We start from the raw sequence: 22076 nt of genomic DNA, 5'->3' as shown, positions 1-22076 counted from the left end.
AGTTACCCAGTTCGCAGTGTCTCCATCTCTGCTTCCCTCTTTACTAAAATTCAGACTCTGAGCCCCTACCCTCCATCTCCTTCAGTGCTCTCAGAGCAGGTGCATGGACAAACGTGTGTGCGTGCGTGCACACACACACACACACACACCATGATCTCTCTCCGCCCAGCTCTCCTGCCTAGGATGAGGACTATCTAAGTCTCTCTCTCTCTTTTTTTTTTTTTTTTGAGTTACGCGGGCCTCTCACTGTTGTGGCCCCTCCTGCCGTGGAGCACAGGCTCTGGACGGGGCGCAGGCTCAGCGGCCATGGCTCACGGGCCCAGCTGCTCCGCGGATCTTCCTGGACCGGGGCACGAAGCCGCGTCCCCCGCATCGGCAGGTGGACTCCCAACCACTGCGCCACCAGGGAAGCCCCTATCTAAGTCTCTTGATATTCCATTTGGGGACATGATATCTCACACTCTCCAGCTCATGCCCAGACATCTTGGAGCTGGATGAGGATCACTGGGGCATCGGAGTCACTGTGGAGTTTGACAGATTTGGGTTCAGGTCACAGCTCTACTACTTCCTAGCTGGGTAGCTGTAACTCTGTAAAACCCAGTTTGCTCATCTGTAAAATAAGTACAACAGAAGTAACCACTTCATTGGTCTGCTGAGCGTGTTCATTAAAAGAGAGCATGTAAGGTGTTTAGCCAAGTACTTGAAACATAATAGGTGTTGAGTCCGGGAGCTCTCCCTGGCATAGTTTGCTAAACATTCTGGAGTCAGCCTGCAGGAGACATGACCATGGCCATGACATGACCATGGTGCAGAGCACTGGAGCATCCTTGACAAAATGTTGCCCTCCCTTCATTCATTCCTATCAACTCTTCTCACTGGGGACTTGAATATTGTCTCCTGCATCAGCTAAATCTTTCACAAGATGGTACCCACTGAGGCAACTTTCTTCGGTGGAGATGAACGTTCAACGTGTCTTTTACCAAGTTCATTTTCCCCTGTGGCTCTAATGTTGTAGCTTTCTGCATTCTCAGGCCTTTTGGCGAAATGTGGATTTTGAAAATGTGTACGTAAAAAAGTAAGTCCTATTCCAGGTTTTGCTCTCAAGCCCAGTTAAGTCTAGTCTGGCTCGCTCTGATTAAAAATTAATTTTCATTTAGTCTATGACATGTATGATTTCTCTAAACTAATTTTCTCTTTTCCTGGGTGGTTCTTCTAAAACATTCCCCTTCAAGCCCATTTAAGTGACAAAGAAATCCTTTTCCTGGGAGCCACTTTGGCCTCAAGGCTAGCTTCCTCCAAATCCTTTGCGTTGCTCTGAGATATAATTTTCAGGTTTTGTATTTTATTATTCAAAACTGGAACTCCCATGGAGACCAGTCAGGAGATCAGCAATGCGTGTGCTTCTGTCTTGCAAAGACCCCAGGGTAGGCGAACAAGTGGGACGCTGTGGACCAGGCAAGGCCACTCTTGGTTTAGTTATTAGCATTATTAAAACCACCTAGGGCTTTTGTGTCAGCTGGAGGTCACTTCTCAACACTTTTCCCCAGTCCTTCAGTTTTTTTTTTTAATATAAATTTACTTATTTTATTTATTTATTTTTGGCTGCATTGGGGCCTTGTTGCTGCATGCGAGCTTTCTCTAGTGGCAGTGTGCGGGCTTCTCACTGCAGTGCCTTCTCTTGTTGCGGAGCACGGGCTCTAGGCACGCGGGCTTCAGTAGTTGCAGCATGGGGGCTCAGTAGTTGTGGCTCACGGGCTCTAGAGTGCAGGCTCAGTAGTTGTGGTGCACGGGCTTAGCTGCTCTGTGGCATGTGGGATCTTCCCGGACCAGGGCTCGAACCAGTGTCCCCTGCATTGGCAGGAGGATTCTTAACCACTGTACCACCAGGGAAGTCCCAGTCCTTCAGTTCTTTTTTTAAAGTTTTCAAATGTACTTTGTTTTCTACAATCACGCCATATGTTAATGGGTACATAATGCTTTTTACTTGGCATCAATTATGAGTTGATTTTGAAACAATTCAGTATGAAACCAGCTGGGATGATTAGTGTTCTCTCCATTCCTTTGGGGTGACTCTGCAAACAGGGGACAGGTTCCATTCTATTCCAATTTGTGTTGCTGTATATGCCCATACAGCAACGTGGAAAGTGGCTCCACTGGCTAATACAGCATTACCATATTTGTCATGGAAATCAGGTGCCCGCTTCTGGTGGTTCTGCCTTGCCATTGTTTGCTGAATGCTTCGAACTCCGAGACGATTTAGTGCGTTTTGGGCCAAGGGAAGCATCGTGAAGCTGAAGACAGAAAGGCGGTAACTCCAGTCCTTCAGTTTTGACTTCACCTTCCAAGTCGGTAGAAGCCCGGAAGGCTTATTTTCAAGTTTCTTTCTTACCCACTGCTCTAAGAAAGTTTGCTCCTTATGAAAGTTCTTCTTTTGCTTTTCGGACTCAGCCACTAGCTGGAGGGTCATCTTCGGTAGTGCATTTTTGCCCACACAAAGTGGGGTCCCTCCTCAGCTCTTTTAGTAGCTGGCGTAGCTTAGATCACAGCAAGTGCCTGCTGGGATGGGCCTTCAGCGTCATCTAATGCAGGCCCTCGGTTTACCAAGGTCAGCAGCTAAATCCCAGAGACGTCAAGAGACTAGCCCAGGGTCACACAGTGAGCTGGCGGCAGAACTGAGACTCAAACATTGTTTTCTTGGGCTCCGGCTTGGCGCTCTTTTTACTCGGGCACCGTGAACGGGTGTTGGCGGCCCAGCTCTGGCTCATACAGATCGAACACAAAACTGACTGTGTTTTTCAGTCTGACCACTGCGGTTTGCTCAGCTGAACAAGTTGAAACTGCTCTGGCCAGATCGACCATTAACTTTTGAAGTGAACAGAGTTGAAAATTAGTGTCAATAATTGACAGTGGGGCTGGCCCTGTAAGTTCTGCACATACCTGTAACTCTTGACTCTACTCCACCTCAGCTCCCCATGCATCTCCTCCACTGGCCTGTTATGCATGTTTCATCGTGTTTTATGGTGGGGATCATTCATTGGGGTAATGCACTGCCCTTTTTTTTAAAAAAAAATTTTATTTTAACATCTTTATTGGAGTATAATAGCTTTACAATGGTGTGTTAGTTTCTGCTTTATAACAAAGTGAATCAGTTATACATATGTTCCCATATCTCTTCCCTCTTGCATCTCCCTCCCTCCCACCCTCCCTATCCCACCCCTCCAGGTGGTCAGAAAGCACCAAGCTGATCGCCCTGTGCTATGCAGCTGCTTCCCACTAGCTATCTACCTTACGTTTGGTAGTGTATATATGTCCATGCCACTCTCTCACTTCTTCCCAGCTTACCCTTCCCCTCCCTGTGTCCTCAAGTCCATTCTCTACATCTCCATCTTTATTCTTGTCCTGCCCCTAGTTTCTTCAGAACCATTTTTTGTAGATTCCATATATATGTGTTAGCATACAGTATTTGTCTTTCTCTTTCTGACTTACTTCATTCTGTACGACAGACTCTAGGTCCATCCACCTCATTACAAATAACTCAGTTTCGTTTCTTTTTATGGCTGAGTAATATTCCATAGATATCTTTTTGAGTTAGTGATTTTGACATTTGGTAGAAGCACTGCCCTCTTTCCCCTCTTTTGTAGATGTCTCCTGCCAGGGGTCACGTGGACATGTCCCACCCCTCGGCGCGATTAAACGGATCAGAGGCTTTCCTCCTCCAGGGGACACCAGCCAGGAGAGCACTGGAGAGGTGTGGAGGGAGGGTGAGAAAAGACAGCAGGTAAAGAAGACGGGTGGGGGCAAAGCCAGCCACCTGTCATTAAATGTGTGTATGTTACTGTTGTGGGAAATGCAGCCAAGAGCTCAAACCAAAGATGGAGTCAAAAGGGAAGAAGAAGGAACATTTCCTCAAGTCTACTCCTTCTAGGAACTAGACTGAGTGCTCCCCAGAGATTATTTTTGTTAACTCATGCAACAACCCAGGGAGCTTGTTATAGCCCCATTTTCACGGATAAGAAAACTGAGGCTCTGAGGGAGGAGCTCAGAGAACCCTGATGAAACCCCAGGCTGATGAGCTCTCCAAGCCTGTGCGCTCTCCTTTTTTTAAAAAAAACTCATTTCAGATTGGCTTCCTCTTTACTATACCCCTAAGCCAGCTTTTGGAAGGTACCTGGTCAGGCTGTTTTCTAAGATTGGAGACTGAGGCCCAAAGAAGTGATGTAACTGTCACAGGGGCAGAGTCTGACCTGCTGCCTGTGGTGGTTTCCAGGCCTTGGGTCACCACGGCTTTAAAGGCCCTGCCTGAACTGGCTCTTCCATTGGCTGTCAGTGAGAAGTGGTGGTGTCACTGTCAGGGAAATGGTGGGAAGCCTCCATCAGGAGAAGGGCAGCCACGGGTCTGCATGTTCGGAGTCGACCGTGAACCCTGGTCCAGTGCTTCTTTCTCTTGCCTTTGCACCACACGTTCATTCAGCACACACTTCACCCCGGCATCATCCTCCTCTTTTTTTTTTTTTTTTTTTTTGCGGTACGCGGGCCTCTCACTGTTGTGGCCTCTCCCGCTGCGGAGCACAGGCTCCGGACGCGCAGGCTCAGCGGCCATGGCTCACGGGCCCAGCCGCTCCGCGGCATGTGGGATCTTCCCGGACCGGGGCACGAATCCGTGTCCCCTGCATCGGCAGGCGGACTCTCAACCACTGCGCCACCAGGGAAGCCCCCCTCCTCTTTTAATTCCTTCAGCCCCATGGCTTTTTTTTTTTAAAGCTAAACAAATAAAAGTCAGTGCTTCGTGGGGGAAAAATAGACAGTGGTTGAGAGTGCTGTCTATAACACACTCAACCTGTTTAGAATATTAAAGCTCGAACTTCAGAGCAGCGCTTTCCGTGAAGCACTGCTGCTCATTCAGTTTGGAGAGACGCATAAAACCAGCAACGAAGTGACTCAATACTTTGCATGCCTTCAATCTTTGTGACAAAAATCGCCTATAATTGAGAGTATGAGCGTTTTTTGTTTTAAATTAGCGACAGCTGGAAAGACAGCATTGCGGCGAATGCTCAGGCTAAGGGGAAAGCAGCACTTTCTTCCACAGTGAGTTTTCACTGTTTCTGTTTCAGTTTGAACAGGGGACCCTGCTGTTACCCCTGCCACATAGGCTCAGAACAAGTCCAGCTGCTGATGGCCCGGTGCCCCCCCCCCCCCCCCCCCCCCGCTATGTGAGTGTCACAGAAAGCAGGGAGGACCATGCTCTCGCCTGCAACAAGGCGCTGAGGGTTTGGCAGCACTTTGGCCCTGAGAAAGACAAGAAAAGCGTGTGACTTACCATGTGAGAGCAGGAAAATGCCCTTCAAGGCACAACACCGACTTTGCCTTCTTACAAATAGGGAAGCTGAGCCCAAGAGCGAACAAGTGTCTTCCTCGGGGTCAATACAGGGGCTCATTTGCAGCAGTCAACACAAGAAGCCAGGTCACTGGACTCCCAGGCCAGCGCGTTCTCAGCCATCTCCTGCTTTCCTCTCAGACTCCAGCAAAACCAAATGCATATTTGGGAGCGCAGTGCTTAGTATGCAAGCCAGCCTGACCTTTATGTTCCCAGAATCGGCAGCGTTTTGTGGAAACCATGGAAGGACAAGGTTCCGGAAAAATAATGAAAAGCACACCACACTGTGGAGACAACCGGAAGCCCTGATCAGACTGTGGAGTCCTCACCTTCCAAGTCCTGAATCCCAAGTATATATATACACACACACAGACACGCAGCAACTCAGGCTGCCCTAAGAAGGAGATGCAAAACCACAGACCTGACAATTCAGCCAGTTTGCTTCCTCTTCTGCCCCCCTCCCCAATCTCCAAAATAGGGCTGATTTCTAGAGTATCAGGATCTCTGTTATTCAGTTCCTGAGAGGAACCGGTTCCTGGGAGGTGGGCCTAGCCCAGCACTGCAAGAGGTCTCGGAACGTCCTGCCAACGTCCAGGCCTGGCCTCAGGAGAACGTGGTGCTTTGGGACACACACAGGAAGAGTTCCCTCTTCTTAGCAGGGAGCCTCCTCACCCCAGGAAGGGTCCTCTGAGACTTGTGGGCTCCCCTACTGCCCCCCAAAGTTTCTTCCCACTTTTAGGAACCCTGATATATGAAATCCACCATGAGAGATTCACTTCTTTCTTTTTCTTATAGCATGAGGGTGGAGGAAAGGCTTGTAAATGCAAATATCCTCCAGTGAGCTGGTGTATATATTCACACTAGATTGTTAGTGACATATCTGATCTCAGAAACCAGGCTTTACAGCCCCTTCCTGTTCCTTCTTTGCACAGAGCAAACCCACCAACCTTGCTGCCCTTTGCTCTGAGCGTCAGACTGTATGTGAATGTGTTCCTCTTCGTGACCCAAATGACTAAGTCCTGATTGTTCCCTGTACTGGTTACCACTCTCCCACCCCCACCCAAGGCACTTCCCCATGTTCCAGTCCCACCGATATCTCTTAGAGTAGAAACTCCAGAGTTAGTTGCTGGGGGCATGACCGTGTGACCCACTGTTCCAGAAGTGTTTCTCTGGGGATCCACTGAGTGTCATTATGATGGTGTAATGGTTGGGGGGTGGTGGTCCTCAGATGGCACCATGAGGAGAGCCACATACTGGAGAGAACAAAGAGGTTGAATGGGTGGCCTGGGAGAAGGTAGGGACAGCTGGCAGGCTAAGCTCCTGAGGGACCCTCGTGGCTCCCCTGTCACCTGCCCTCGCAGACATGTCCTACAAGCCTGGGGCATCAGGGGAGCTCTCAGGGAAGCCAGGAGGTCTACCTTGTAAGTTGCTGCATCTGGCTCCTTGGTATAAGTCAGAGTATTCCCCCCAGGATGCTCCGGCCAGGTAAAATGCCTGAAATGCAGGTTTCTCAAGAATCCCTCATGCCTGTAGCCAGACAAAGGGTCTCTCACTGTCCCCTGTAGGTTGGGGGCCACATGGAAGTCCAGCCAGGACTGGGGACATCTGGGGCGGGGGGGGGGGAGGTAAGGGCAGGGGGTACAGCTGTGAAATCGCCTGAGAAGAGCCCCTGCCTTCACTGGCTCGTGACTCAGTCAGCACCTCCGAGCTTAGAGCAGCAGGTAAACACTGCCTCATATTTGGAATTGCCCAAAGGCCATCCTCACAGTGACCCAGATGGCCAAAAAGGAGGAATTAGTCCTATTTTACGGAAGAGGAACCTGAGGCTCAGGAGGGGCAGGTCATTATCCCAGGGCTGCCCAGCAAGGAGATGACAGAAACTCAGGATCCCCAGACCAGCGCTTGCTGCTTCACTACGCAGAGAGAATAGAAGAGGGACGGAGCAGGGTTCAGTGAGGGCCCAAATGTTCTGAGGGAGATCGTGGGAGAGGCTGTCTCTGGAGGAACTCATCTCACCGGCCCCCACCTCCCAGACAGCGCTGCTCTGAGACACTGCTGCCACCCCGTGCTCCTTCTGCAGTGGTGGGACTAGACAGTGGTGGGCACTCATTCACGGAAATACCAGTTCCTGGTATGCAGCAAGCTCCACCCGAACAATCGGATGGGAACCGTCCCCGAGTCCTAGGGACCTTGTTCTAAATGGACATTCCTACTTTTCTTGCTAATGCTTACATTGCTGGTCCTGCATCTGAAAAGAGCGTTTTGGACACTTGGCTTGAGGATGGTCTGCACCTATTTATTAGAAAAGGTGCTGTTAGGAAATGGATGGCTTCCTGGGTTCAAACGCTGAGGCTCTGCTGTGTGACCTTGGGCACATCCCTTTCCCTCTCTGGGCCTCAGTTTCCTCATTTGTCACATCACCTTGGATTAGACGGCCCCCCTAGGATGTAGTATTTAGTCATGTACGTTCCTTTTAATACACCTTATATGAGTGAAGGCTTCCTGTAAGCACGGGGCTTGGTGCTGAGGATTGAGCAAGAGGAGGGGGAGTAAGGGCCAGGCCCTGCTGGAAAAAAGCTCAAATTCCCATTCTGACACGTGTTTTGGTCATGCTTTTCCTTCATGCTGACTTACCTTTTCAGAAAATGCCCCCGCTTCCGTTGGAGAATGGAAATTGGCAAGGAGAGAGGGAAAAGGTCCAATTTGCGCCTTTGCTATTTTAGGGGAGGTTGAAATTACAGGCCAGAGTGTACTGATGTGCTCACTGGAGTGACCTCCGTCCCCCAAGACAGTAGAAGACCCAGGTCCTCTGCTTGTTAAGTGGTTTGAGCTCTTAGGCGTGAGGCATTATTACATAAATTCAAGCTCGCTCCAGATCCTTAGTACCCTGAGTTGCCTCAAGGGGGTAATGGCACTGCCTGCGTGTGCAGCCCGGGCGCTCGGGCCGCCGTTGCAACCGGAGCGAGAAGCGCCCGCCCGCACCACCTGTCCCCGCCGGCATTCCAGAGTAGAGGCCGAATTGGCAGCAAGCCGGCCCGGATCAGTCGCCGCCTCAGTCCGCGCGGGCCCTCCTAGGGGTGTGTCTCGCGGATTCAACTCCCAGCCGCTCCTGGACGAGCCCCTAAAGGCTTCTTCCTCTCTGGCGGGAGCCGCGCGCGCCCCTCTCTTCGCGCTGCTGGCCCGAGGCCGCCGCAGGCGGATGCACGACCTCAGGAGACGCTGGGACCTGGGCTCCCTCTGCCGGGCCCTGCTCACCCGGGGCCTGGCCGCCCTGGGCCACTCGCTGAAGCACGTGCTCGGCGCGATCTTCTCCAAGATTTTCGGTCCCCTGGCCAGGTACGTTTTAGGCGAAAGCGGGACTCGCGCTCCCGGGCCAGGGCGCGCGGGAGCCGTGCGGGAAGGGAAGGCAGCCTCGTGGGGAGAGAAAGGCGCAAAGTTCCGGCTGGCCCGCGGCGGCCGGGCTCCGGGGCTCCGGAGGGGCGCGGCGCGCGTTTGGCTACGCTGTGGCTCCCTCCCCGCGCTTCCGCGGGCACCCGTAGCGCAGCGTCTCCGCTAGCAAGTCGGGCTGCCGGCGGACCCCCTTCCCCCAGGGTAACTCCGAACGCCTGGCTCCGAGCTCCCTTGAGGCGTCCCCCAAGGTGGGCAACCCGTTGCGGGCAAGAGCAGGGCTTCGGGGCGCACGGGGAAGGAGCCCGAGAGTCGGGCTAGGCGAGGAGGCGGCGGCGTGCGCGCCAAGGGGACTGGGGGCAGAAGCGCCAGGGCGAGTCCGGCGGGCGAAGCAGGATGGGGATGGGAGTCACGGAGCCACCGGGAGTGGAACAAGACGCGCGGGGGCTCGGACCCGTGGTATGAGTTGAGGAGTGGGGCAACCGGGTCAGGCGGGGTCCCACGGGTACGAAACCCCGCGAAGCGGCTCCGGAGAGCTCTGGCGCTGGGAGAGGGCAGGCGGCCAGCGGGAAGGAGTCGGGGGGAGGGGGTGTGTGCGGCAGAAGCCACAGCGCTGAGCCTGCCGGGAAGGAAGGAAGCGGGGAAGGGCGCCGCCGCCGTCGCCGCCGCCGCCGCCGCCGCGGTGGAGTACTCGGTGCCGAGGGGAGGGGGAAAGGGGCGCAACGGCGGCGCCAGTGGGAGGGAGGCGGTACGGGCGCACGGAGAGCGCGGGCTGAGCTGCGGGATTGACGTAAGGAGCTTGGGTTTCCCCCAGCGTCGGGAACATGGATGAGAAATCCAACAAGCTGCTGCTGGCTTTGGTGATGCTCTTCCTATTTGCCGTGATCGTCCTCCAATACGTGTGCCCCGGCACAGAATGCCAGCTCCTCCGCCTGCAGGCGTTCAGCTCCCCGATGCCGGACCCGTACCGCTCGGAGGATGAGAGCTCCGCGAGGTTCGTGCCCCGTTACAATTTCAGCCGCGGCGACCTCCTGCGCAAGGTAGACTTCGACATCAAGGGTGATGACCTGATCGTGTTCCTGCACATCCAGAAGACTGGAGGCACCACTTTCGGCCGCCACCTGGTGCGCAACATCCAGCTGGAGCAACCGTGCGAATGCCGCGTGGGTCAGAAGAAATGCACTTGCCACCGGCCGGGTAAGCGGGAGACCTGGCTCTTCTCCAGGTTCTCCACGGGTTGGAGCTGCGGACTGCACGCCGACTGGACCGAGCTCACCAGCTGCGTGCCCGCCGTGGTGGACAGCAAGCGCGACGCCAGGCTGAGACCGTCCAGGTGAGTGCGCGCCCGCGGCGGAGCGGGGCCCTGGGGCGCGGGAGCGGACCCGGGCCGCGGCGGGCGGAGGGCCGGGAGGCGCGGCTAGCCGCTGCCGGCGACCCAGGGAACACCTCGGCGCCCCTGCGGTGGCGCCCCGGCGCGCGCGCTCGTGGCGCTGTGGCGGCTGCAGGAAGCTCGTCCGTTCCGACCTGGGACGGCTCCTCTCTCTGCCCGCGGGTTGGCCTGCTTGGCGGCTGGGAGTGCGCGCTGGGGAAGCGGCCAGGAGGCCCGGGACGAGCGCCCCCCGGCCGCCGCCGGGACAGGGTACAGCACGCAGACTCCGCACTGGAGGGCCCGAAAGAACTATGTTCTGAGTGCAGCGTCCCTGAGCCCCTCCAGCCTTTCGCTTCTTTTCTCCGCACCCAGGTTCCCAAGCCTCGTTTCGCTCTCTCTTCTTTCCCGCTCCCGCATTTCCCCTCCCCCCCGCCTTTCCCCTCGCTTCCTCTATTTGCCTTTTTCTCTTTTCGCTTTCTCGTGCTTGGGATCTTGTCAGCTCCTGGCCGCTCGCTCTTTCCTTTTCCCTCCGTTTTCCTCTTTCACTTTGTTTCTCGTTCTTTCTTTAACCCTTTTTGTTCTTTCTCTTTTTTCCTGACTTTTGTCGCCTCCCTCCTCCTTTCTCTCCACTGGCTCTGCTCTCCCTGGGCGAATGAATGTCCCTCTGCGGCTGTTTGCGGACACCCAGAGAGAGCTCGTGGTACCCAGCTTGCGCCCCGCACTACTGGCTGCACGCCGGGCATCAGCGGCGCTTTGCGAGTGCGAGGGGCACCCCGCGGGTCGAAGGGCAGGTGGAACGCTGCCCCGGATCCCATGTGGGGCTCAGTCTTGAGAAACCTCTCCTGATTTACAAACTCTGAGCCCCGGAGCAGGGCGCCGCCAGCCAACTTTATGAACCCAGGGCTGAATCGGAAAGAGCTGTTTTATGAAAAGCCACTTGCTTTTGAAGCTAGGGCATTTTCCTCCAGCCAGCTGCAATGCCCAGTTGCTGGAGGTCATGGATGCCATAAAGGGGGGAGTAGGAAGGACTCTTTGGGGTGCAGTTGCCCCAGTCAGGGCTCCCATTCTGCGACTCTCCCTAAAACAGATGTGGGCTGCTGCAGGCAGTCCGGGGAATGGACAAGGTGAGTCTCGTTGACATGGCCATGCTCTCTGTCTCCCCAGCGAGGTGACCACAAGGGTCCTGGAGGCTGCTGTTGCTACAGAGGCTGCTTCCCTGGGCAGGCTCCCCACTCCCTCCTCTGCCTCCCCAACCCCTCATGGTGAGGGCTACGGCCATATTTTGTTGATGCCTCTTGGAATGCAAGAGCCAGGCACTTTCTTCTGTCCAGCCCCAGGCGAATGGAGCGCTCCGACTTCCTGGTCACCATTGAGATTTAGAGGAAACCTCACCCCCTACTCACTTTCCCTTCCCTCAGTTTACAGTGTCCTTTTCGAATGCTGGAATTCTGGGAGAATCTGTTGAACTTTCATTTCCCTTCCAGAGCTAACCGTTTTTTTTTTTCCCCCCCCGACCTAAGAGAACCTTGACCCTAGGAAGGTTGCTGCCTCAATCTGTTGTGAGAATTGTGTAAGCCATTGTCACCACAAGACTCTGGTGTTTAAGACGTTCCTAAACAGTTTGGCAATATTGAAAATAATCCCTCTTGCTGATAGAGCCTGTAGGTTTTGTGAGGGGTGGTGATGTAAAAAGCTCTTGAGGGCAAAAATTGAATTCCACAGCCATGGCTGTGGCACAGGAATAATAATGAAGTCTTGGCCACTATGGACTCGCTGGCCCTGTTTGGAATTCCTCAGGGCACATGTGCCTTTTAGAATCCTTTTGGACATGTAGGTCAGGGTGTGACAGGATCTGTAGACACATATTATTATGGTGGTCTTGATTGTGTATCTGGTCTTCTGGCAGATTACTTCAGAAATTTACCATAAGATAACCAGGCCCCCTCAAGGGGAGGGTTCAGCCTCTTGGACGGCCCCCAATGGAAGCAAAATTATTTGAAATGAAATAAGATTTTCTTGATCATCAAAAGGGTGATACCACAGTGCCATCTAGTCTAGTAAAAGAAGAACCACTTTAAAAAAAATTATTTATTTTATTTATTTATTTTTGGCTGTGTTGGGTCTTCGTTGCTGTGTGCGGGCTTTCTCTAGTTGCGGCGAGCGGGGGCTACTCTTCGTTGCGGTGCATGGGCTTCTCATTGCGGTGGCTTCTCATTGTGGAGCACGGGCTCTAGGCGCACAGGCTCAGTAGTTGTGGCACGTGGACTCAGTAGTTGTGGCACATGGGCTCAGTAGTTGTGGCTCGCAGGCTTTAGAGCACAGGCTAAGTAGCTGTGGTGCACGGGCTTATGTTGCTCCACGGCATGTGGGATCTTCCCGGACCAGGGTTCGAACCTGTGTCCCCTGCATTGGCAGGCGGATTCTTAATCACTGTGCCACCAGGGAAGCCCAGAAGAAAACCCACTTTTTAAAGAGTCAGAATTACTGGATCTTACGGTATTCACCAAAATGAAATAAAATTTGCCAGAGAGGGGCTTCCCTGGTGGCGCAGTGGTTGAGAGTCCGCCTGCCGATGCAGGGGACACGGGTTCATGCCCCGGTCCGGGAAGATCCCACATGCCGTGGAGCGGCTGTGCCCGTGAGCCATGGCCGCTGAGCCTGCACGTCTGGAGCCTGTGCTCTGCAACGGGAGAGGCCACAGCAGTGAGAGGCCCGCGTACCGAAAAAAAGAAAAAAATTTGCTAGAGAAACACATGGTTATCCCAAGGGCATTTCTTTTATTTCCTTAATTCCTACCCACCTCCAGAAATCTTCATCCTGAAGAGTAGTCATAGCCGGAGGGTTCCAGAATTTCCCAGGATGTTGACAAATCCCTGCTTACAGGACCAGTTCTGTGAATTCTGATAATCTGTGTGAGAGAAGGTATGCACAAGTGTGTGACAGTGAGAGAGAGAGAGAGAGAGAGTGTGTGTGTGTGTGTGTGTGTTAAAAATTTAGACAGAGGCAGTTGTGCTGGTGGTGATGCGTGAGGCCGAGGAGATGCAAAAGTCAGCCACGAGGAGTTCCTGTGTGGAGCAGGCTTCCATGCCAGCTGCTGGTGGTTCTATGCGCCACTGGGCTGAGCAGAACAGCAGCTCAGACTGTTTGGCCTGGGAGTTCTGACACCCGGGCCTTCGTTCCAGGCCAGCCATGAACCAGCTGTATGACCTTGGACCAGAGTCTGTCCCAGCCTTGTCTTGTGGAGAGTGCATTCCAGTTTCTGATGAGCTTTTCCATCCCTTGTCTCTGGTATGTCTCTGTAAACTTGCACTATGTGTAGGAGTAAGGCAGAGTGGGCAAAAGTCTCCCCATTTGTCCCATGAGACAGAAGCCCAAGGGGGTTGAAGGACTTTCTCAAGGCCATTGGGCTCTTTAGTGACACAGCAGGGACCTTACTCCAGCTGTGGCTGCTTCCACAGCCCTTGCTCTGTTGACTGTGACTCCATGAACAAGGTTTTTAAAATTTTATTTATTTATTTTGTGAAAGCACAGTGAGGTATTTCATGTGAGTCATTACCACAAAATGAACACTCGGTGCATGTTAACTGGTATTGTTATCAACTACATCATCACCGTTTCCAGGCATTTTTACACATGTGTTTGAACAAGTGATGGGACCAGGGTTGCCGCAGCCATTGGGAGAAAAACACATTTCTACCTCCCTGAGGTTTTGTGCTCACCAGGAGAAGGTCTCGTGGCTGGGTGGCAAAGGGGCCTCTCATTGCCTAGTCAGAAATCACTGCAAAGCTGAGAAGGATGGGAGGACGCTGGGGACCTGGTGACTAAGCGTCAGGAAGAGGCCTCAGCGGCAAGGGCCACCTTTTGACTCACAGCCATCCATCCACATTGGTGGGGGGCACACGAGAGGCCACTGTGGCTGCAAGCCAAGACCTGAATTCTGCTCCCACTGCTACATTCGAGATGCTTCCCTGCCTCAGCGGATGGTGAAGTGCTCGAGTGATATGTAACGGCTGAGTGGAAACGGCTGCCATCATGTTGCCTGGAGAGGACAGAGAGAGAGTGCTTGGCTGGCAAAAGGCACAAATTGTTTATTAAGAATCATATTTCTTTTCAAAAAACCTAGCAATTGAATTTCATGCATCTATTGTTTAGGGGCCAGAGAAAGGTCCTGCTCAATCTAGAATTACCAAGACTGTTTTTCAAAATGTATCAAAACATGGTTGCTGACCAGCTCTTCAAACTCCCGAATTCTGCAGGCTTTTCTCAGGCCAAATTCCCTGCGTTTATAGCCAGCTCTAGTGCATCACTGGGTCTGTGGGAGGAACTCAGAATTGGGCACCAAGAAACTGCACCAGCCTCATTCTTCTTCCCCAAGCACTGTGCTGGCTGGCACACTCGGGTGGTGGCTGGCGGCAGGGGAAGGTCAGGTTCCATGGCTACCCAAGTCAAAGAATCTGATCGTCATATTCATGTTGCATCTTAGACGTTTAGTATCTCTACATTTTGCAGCAGTCTTACAGAAGAGTAATTAATCGTCACCTAGAAACCACTAGGCTATCACTGACAGGAAAGGATTACAAGGCATTTACATGGAGCATAGCCTTTTCTCTTTCTTTCTTTTGTCTTCTTTGTGGTCACTCTTTTTTAATACCTGTGGTAAAGGCTTCCTTTTCTTTCCCTTTCTTGTTTAAAGGTGGCTCTTTTCTTTTCTTTTTTTTTTGGCCGTGTGCGGCTTGTGGGATCTTATTTCCCTGACCAGGGATCGAACCCGGACCCCAGCAGTGAAAGCGCCAAGTCCTAACTGCTGGACCGCCAGGGAATCCCCAAGGTGGCTCCATTTTGATAGAGCCGTGTCTTAGCAAGAGGTCCATAGTGCACAAGCCTGCTCATGGCTCACATGCCCACACTCCACTCCTTCCCTCCTGCAGTGAAGCAGGACAACATGACAGGCTTTGGTACAGGGCAAGGCAGCGAGTGAATGGACTGATCCAGGCAGCGATGCCGTCCTTCTGGTCCCTCAGGCTGTAGGCCACTGGATTCTCATAGGGGTAGCTTCACTTAGCTGGGGCTGCTAAGAGGATACTAAGAGCTGTTATTACTCCCCTACCACGTATTTCTCAGGAGAAGGTGAGAAATTCACCATGATAACATCTGTAGAACTTCAGCCGTAGTAGTTAGCATCTTTGCCCAGATGGCAAACATGTTGCTGGCAACCCAACAAAGCTCGAAGTTCTCAAGGTGGTATAAAAAGCTACTCAGAATTAGATATTCTTAATAGTAATTTTAGATTAGTGCTGTTACGTGGCAATAAGAATGTTAGAGCTTGTCTTTTCTAGATATCTGTCATCAACTTAAGCAGCATGAAATGACACTAAAGAATAGTCACCTCTTCCCTCTGTCATTCGTGAAACAAAATTCTGCAAAACTGCCCATTATATTCCAGGGAAGACGTGTCATCTTCACTCTCACAGAGCTTACAGTAGAACAGAATAATTTGGTGTTTTAGATATTTAATAAAGAAGACGGATTTTGTTTGAAAATGATTTGAATATCAATAATGTCTTTAAGATGTCATATCTTTACCAGAATATGTTTTAAAAATAGGGCCTTCCCTGGTGGCGCAGTGGTTGAGAGTCCGCCTGCCGATGCAGGGGACACGGGTTCGTGCCCCGGTCCGGGAGGATCCCACATGCCGCGGAGCGGCTGGGCCCGTGAGCCGTGGCCGCTGAGCCTGCGCGTCCGGAGCCTGTGCTCCACAACGGGAGAGGCCACGACAGTGAGAGGCCCGCGTACCGCAAAAAAAAAAAAAAAAAAAAAAAAAAAAATAGAGAAAAGTCCATCTGTTTATATAACAGTTTAGGTCTAATCAGCAAACTTTGTGGAGTAAGTATTATGACCTCTGCCCAGTGCTAGCAGTTGGGGAAGATTAGAGCCTAGACAAATCCAAAAAAGCCAAGGTCACCATCTTTAGCCTCAAGTTCATTAAGATTAGATAGTAAAATGCAGAACTATGTCATGTATAGGTGGGGGTGGGGGAGTGGAGAGGAACATGTGACTTGGGGCAGGTCCATCCCCCTCTGTAAAATGGGAGATTTAAAGGAGATGCCTTCTAAGGCCCTTTCCTCTCTACAGTATGAGGAGCAGGCCAAAAAAAGGAGACATCTGTTGGGAAAGGCTTCTAGGAATAGGTGTGTTGTATTTAGAAGAAAGGAGGCATTGTGGGTGGGTGTGGCATCCTCATGGCATTGTGAGGTCAAGTCACCTCACCTAGCCAGGGCTGGCCAGACCTGAGAAGGTTCATGCCTGGGGGAGGGTTAGGGAGCCTCATTGTAGAGATCCTGGAATGGCAACAAGGAGGTTGAACCCCAGTGAGTATGAGACGCTCTTGCATGGCAGGGATGTAAAAAACATAAAAGTAAATGAAGGCTGTAGTTCAGTTAAAGGTACCACCCTGATTTCCAGTCTGGAGTTGAGGTGGTACCATTGACAAAATGGAGAGGTTGAGAAGGCGATCTGCTGGGGGCTGCGAGGATACCAAGAACTGTGACCGGTCTAAGTTGCCTAGGCTTCTAGTGGCCAAGGCTTGTAAGGAAGTGAGAATGGGGGCTCTGGACAGGTTAGGACTTCGTTGTATATGTAGGAGTCTCTGAATCCAGTTAGTCTGAATTCACAATTGGCATTATTATTTAAATGATAGCTGCAATTCACATGTGGGACTCTCAGCCAGGTAAAAGGCTGTTTGAAGAGAGGAAAAGATCGACAGTTATGATTACATAAAAATGAGAAGTGTTCATCTGTCCAAAAATAGCCAAAATGAAAAGGCATGTGGCAAACTGATGAAAATATGCACAACAAATAAAACAGACAAAAGGCTGACATCGTTCCTGGATAAAGAACTTGTACAAATTGATTAGAAAAACAAAGGATATGACCAGACAGTTTGCAACATGGGAACCACAACTAGTTTACAGACATAGAAAAGCTCTTTAGCCTCACTGGTACTAAAGAAATGCAAATTCAAATAATTATATATAGGAAAACCTTTTTGCCTGTCTAATTAACCTGGATTAAAACAAAAAAACAAAACTCGGTATACATCACCACCACCACCAAACAAAAAAAGATAGTAGCGGGGCTTCCCTGGTGGTGCAGTGGTTAAGAATCCGCCTGCCAATGCAGGGGACACGGGTTCGAGCCCTGGGCCGGGAAGATCCCACATTGCCACGGAGCAGCTAAGCCCGTGCACCACAGCTACTGAGCCTGTGCTCTAGAGCCCGTGAGCCACAACTGCTGAAAGCCCAAGCGCCTAGAGCCCGAGCTCTGCAACAAGAGAAGCCACCGCAATGAGAAGCCCACGCACCGCAATGAAGAGTAGCCCCCGCTCGCCGCAACTAGAGAAAGCCCGTGTGCAGCAACGAAGACCCAATGCAGCCAAAAATAAAATAAAATAAAATAAATTTAAAAAAATAAATGAAGTAGTGGCTGTTATAATAATCATTATTATTAAAAAAAAAAAAGATAGTAGCCAGTGCTGACAAGGGTGTGGTACATACCATCATTCTCATATGTTGTTGGTGGGACTATGTTGGAATAATTCTTCCCGAAATAAAATAGATAATATCAGCAGAGAACATTGAAAATACTTACTTCTTTGACCCATGATTTGTTTGCTGGGATTTTACTGAAAAACAATTCTGTACATGTTTTTCTATGACTCACTCATTTATTTATTTATTTACAGATATTTATTGAATATCTCTTATCACGGTGCTTCCAGGAACCAGGAAGCAGGTAGATGTGGTCCCTGGCTTCATAGAGTGGGAAAGGTAGACGTCAAACAAATAATTCATTACTTAAAATTGTGAGAAGCGCCATGGGGGAAAAGCATAGGGTGATATGAGAATGGTATCTTAGGAGACTACCATTATTTGTTAAGTTATTTGGAACTATTCATGAGTGCAACAAATTGGAAAAATCTGCATCCACATATAGGAGAATGGTTCAAGAAATCTCAGTACATCCACTTGAGGGATTATTTCAAAACCACTTAAATGTCCTTTTTATAGAAAATTGGTAGTGATTTAATGGTAAGGGAAAAAGAGATAGACAGTTATGGGCCCAGTATGACTACAATTATGTGAGAGAGGGGTTGAGGAGGGAGAGAGGCAAATCATCTTTCCATCCCTCTCAAATCTAAGCATAAAAGGCAAAGAATGGAAGAAAAATACCGAGATATCAATAGATCAATTAGTGACTTATTTTCTTTTCCTGTTTCTCTGAAGGATTTGAATTTCCTATATGAGTATGCGTTACTTTCATAGTAAAAGTAAATATTAACAGTTTTAAAAATGATGCTTTATAATGGCTGTGATAAATTACACAGTCTGCTTCTTGGTTTCTAAAACTGTGGCTGGTTATTTCATTAGCCTCTTGATATTCTGGGAGTCCTTAATGAGGAAAGCAGCCTCAGCTAAATAAACTCACAGACTGAAAGGCAGAGGTGATAAGTCAGGCATCAGCTGTTGATTTTTCTGATGATTGGCTGTTATCATATTCCAAGGAATCCATGAAACTCTTATACCAGTACAGTACAGAGATATTTGAGAGGATTTCTATTGCTTGTGCTCTGTTTAAAAATTAAATGAAACTGGAAATTAATAATGGCACACAGTTGGAAATAAAAGGCTTACTCTGCTCAGCCAGAGCCACCCAAGATAGCCTGGATTTTGAATCTTCGTGAGCCTCTTTTCAAATGAACTGACACCAGAGCTAATGGTCTGGCTGGAAGAGCAAAGTCTTGGGGTTGGAGAAGGGCTGTAGTTCTAAACGTCCACAACCGAGAGCTTAGATCAGTTAGTGCATATGTTGCCCTCATCCAGGAGAGAAGGGGAGTGTATTCTGCTGGAGCAGCCTCCCCCCAGAGCAGTTTCACTTCATAATAATATTGCCCCTGGTTAACTGTAAATTGACTAGAACACTTCATTCCTCAACTGCTCTGGGTATCTGAGGGGCCACTAAATACAGTAAGGTTCAGAATCTTATTGTTGAGACTCCATGGAGACTACATTCTAGGTACAAGTTACTTTGACAGCGTAAAGAATGTGCTTCACACTTGGAAATCTAATACCAACATTCTGCGCCAAATAAGATGAGATATTTATTTATTTTTCCCCCCATATATTTTAAATTTTTATTTATTTATTTATTTGACTGCACCAGGTCTTAGTTGCGGCATGCATGCGGGATCTAGTTCCCTGGTCAGGGATTGAACCTGAGCCCCCTGCATTGGGAGCGCAGAGTCTTAGCCACTGGACCACCGGAGAAGTCCCAAGATGAGATATTTAGTCACTGAGTTTAGAGAAAATAAGGATATGCATGGGAATGTTCCTTCTTCCATTAAATTGTAATGAAGAATCCAGTTAATGGTATATGTCTTCTAATACAAAGTCATTGTAAGCTTAGAGAAATATTTGTCTAAACTTTAGTAAAATATTTATTGGCAGAAGAGCTTTCCTAGCTTTGCTAGGTATTGGACTTCGCAGATTATTCAGTTGGTCTTATTGCGTCCCATTTGTTATTTCTGCTATTTTGCCTCTAAGAACAGTGTTGAAGACTTTGACACATTTCAGAGCATTACACTAAATAAATCTGTCTTGCACATTCCACTGTGCTTTTTCTGGAATATTATAAATATTCAAATATAGTCACACATGCAAATTCAAAATAAAATTCAATACATGCAAATTCGGCATAAATTCCATATTTATAACTTAGCGATAGTTTTGAACTTGTTATCCTATGATATAAATGTATCAGATATGAGCTCATGGGAATTACCAATAAATATATTTTTCTGATTAAACTGTGGGTTCTTTTTTAGTCACAATTTAAACTTCAATTCTGGGATATATTATAAGAGAATAATTTGCACTTCATTTACTCTGAATTGTCAAGAATCATGTTCTTTCCCGATGTAAATGTCTGCAAAAAGGACTTCTTATTCACTGTGCTTGCTTTTTGAATTTTACCAGCAGGGATGCCCTGTGAGCCTTAGAGAATTGGTATTTTTCTTGTGAAGAGTATAGTTCTTTTTTTAATAAATTTATTTATTTATGAATGTGTTTTTGGCTGTGTTGGGTCTTCATTGCTGCGCATGGGCTTTCTCTAGTTGCAGCGAGTGGGGGCTACTCTTCATTGCAGTGCGCGGGCTTCTCATTGCTGTGGCTTCTCTTGCTGCGGAGCATAGGTTCTAGGTGTGTGGGCTTCAGTAGTTGTGGCACGTGGGCTCAGTAGTTGCGTCTCGCGGGCTTTAGAGCACAGGCTAAGTAGCTGTGGTGCACGGGCTTAGTTGCTCTGTGGCATGTGGGATCTTCCCAGACCAAGGCTTGAACCTGTGTCCCCTGCATCGGCAGGCAGATACTTAACCACTGCGCCACCAGGGAAGTCCCAGTGAAGAGTATAGTTCTAATGAATCACTTCCATGCACTTTTCTGAAGGAATACAGAGCAATTGAAATGTGTGCAATGCATTGGTTTACATCAAATGGATTAGGCTTGTGTGTGCTATTCCTTGCATTAATTGACTTTTTCCCATAACTGTATAGTATCAGCTCAGATTCATTCATGGAGATCATTGGACTTTTGCTAACTTCCTACAGGAGAGTGAATGCAAGCAAAGAGTGTTTGGAAATTGACTAGAGTGACCAGGTTACAGCCAGGAAACATGGAGGTACTTTTAAAAGGCCCTTTGATCTTGGCAACCAGCTCCTCAGTTATTACAATAAATAGAAGTTGCCTAAACTCACCAGTTGAAAGACATAGATTATCACAACCGATGAAAATACAAAATCTAGCTATATGCTGTGTATGAGAGACAAAGCTAAAACATTAGGACACGGATAGGATTGGAATAGATATACTATGCAAATACTAACCAGAAGAAAGCTGATGTAGCTAAATTAACTAAGGCAAAGCCGTTTTGGGGGATAAACAGGATCACTGAATAATGATAAAATGTTCAATTCTTCAGATAACAATTCTAAGCCTGTATGCACTTAATACCATAGTTTTGAAATATATAAAGCAAAAATTGACAGAGCTATAAGGAGAAATTGTAAAATCTACCAACTGATTTCAGAAATTGATAGATGAAATGAACAAAAAATGAGTGAGGGTACAGAGGATTTGAGCAACATGGTTAACAAACTCAATATAGGAGGCCAGCATCCATTTAGAAGAATACACATTCTTCTCAAGCACATATGGAACATTTTTGAAAATAGACCATATACTAAGCCGTAAAGTTGGTCTGGAAAAACTTCAGTGAGAAAATATAGACCATTCTGACTATGCAGTGCTTAAGAAAGAACAAGGGATCAGGCCATATCTGAGTGTACAAGAAGGATCATTAGTAGTCTGATATATTTGGAGTATTGTGAATCCTTCACCGACCACATCAAGCTTGTTAATTCACACGCAAGAGTGAAGAACTCCATGTTAGTATCTATATAACGTACATCAACGATTCAGCACCTAGCATATAATATGTGCTAAAAAAATTATGGCTATGATTATTACTCAAATTTTGCTATCATTACCCATTTGGGGAACCTTTGCATCTTCAAAGAACTATAAAGATATTTGCATTTGGCAAATTATGTAGCAGTAATGGAAGAACTTGTCCTTTGTGAAAAAAATCTCCATCACATATAAAATACTCAGACAGTTCTCCAAGGTTCGTTTGGGTGAACATTCACAAGGCTCTTTCACACAAACATACAGATATCCAGCAAACTCATAAAAATACACCAAATCAAACTTTAGAAAAATCATATCTAAGGTGTATATATGCACACACATACACAGTGTTTGTAACATCTAACACTCCACATATTATCTGTACGGGGGTTTGCAAACTTCCAATCAAATCTTGTCTCCACCTATTTTT

The 22076-nt window shown here is 49.0% G+C and overlaps 1 protein-coding gene and 1 pseudogene across 2 annotated transcripts in view; one reads left to right on the top strand and one right to left on the bottom strand.

Moving 5' to 3' along the window:
• Window positions 1-2041: 2041 nt before the first annotated feature.
• On the bottom strand, window positions 2042-2284 carry LOC136142254 (cytochrome c oxidase subunit 7B, mitochondrial pseudogene; annotated as a pseudogene).
• Window positions 2285-8282: 5998 nt separating this feature from the next.
• HS6ST2 (heparan sulfate 6-O-sulfotransferase 2) overlaps window positions 8283-22076 on the top strand; it is a 286715-nt gene continuing 272921 nt past the window's right edge. For both annotated transcript variants that reach the window (XM_065900689.1, XM_065900688.1), the window contains exons 1-2: window positions 8283-8710; window positions 9576-10094. In XM_065900689.1, coding sequence (XP_065756761.1) covers window positions 8283-8710; window positions 9576-10094 — 947 coding nt within the window. The remainder of the gene's footprint in view (window positions 8711-9575; window positions 10095-22076) is intronic.

The sequence above is a fragment of the Phocoena phocoena genome, chromosome X (genome assembly GCF_963924675.1).
Source record: "Phocoena phocoena chromosome X, mPhoPho1.1, whole genome shotgun sequence".
In the NCBI taxonomy this organism is placed as follows: Eukaryota; Metazoa; Chordata; class Mammalia; order Artiodactyla; family Phocoenidae; genus Phocoena; species Phocoena phocoena.
Note: the sequence above shows the minus strand (reverse complement) of the source record. Positions and strands in the feature narration are given on the sequence as shown.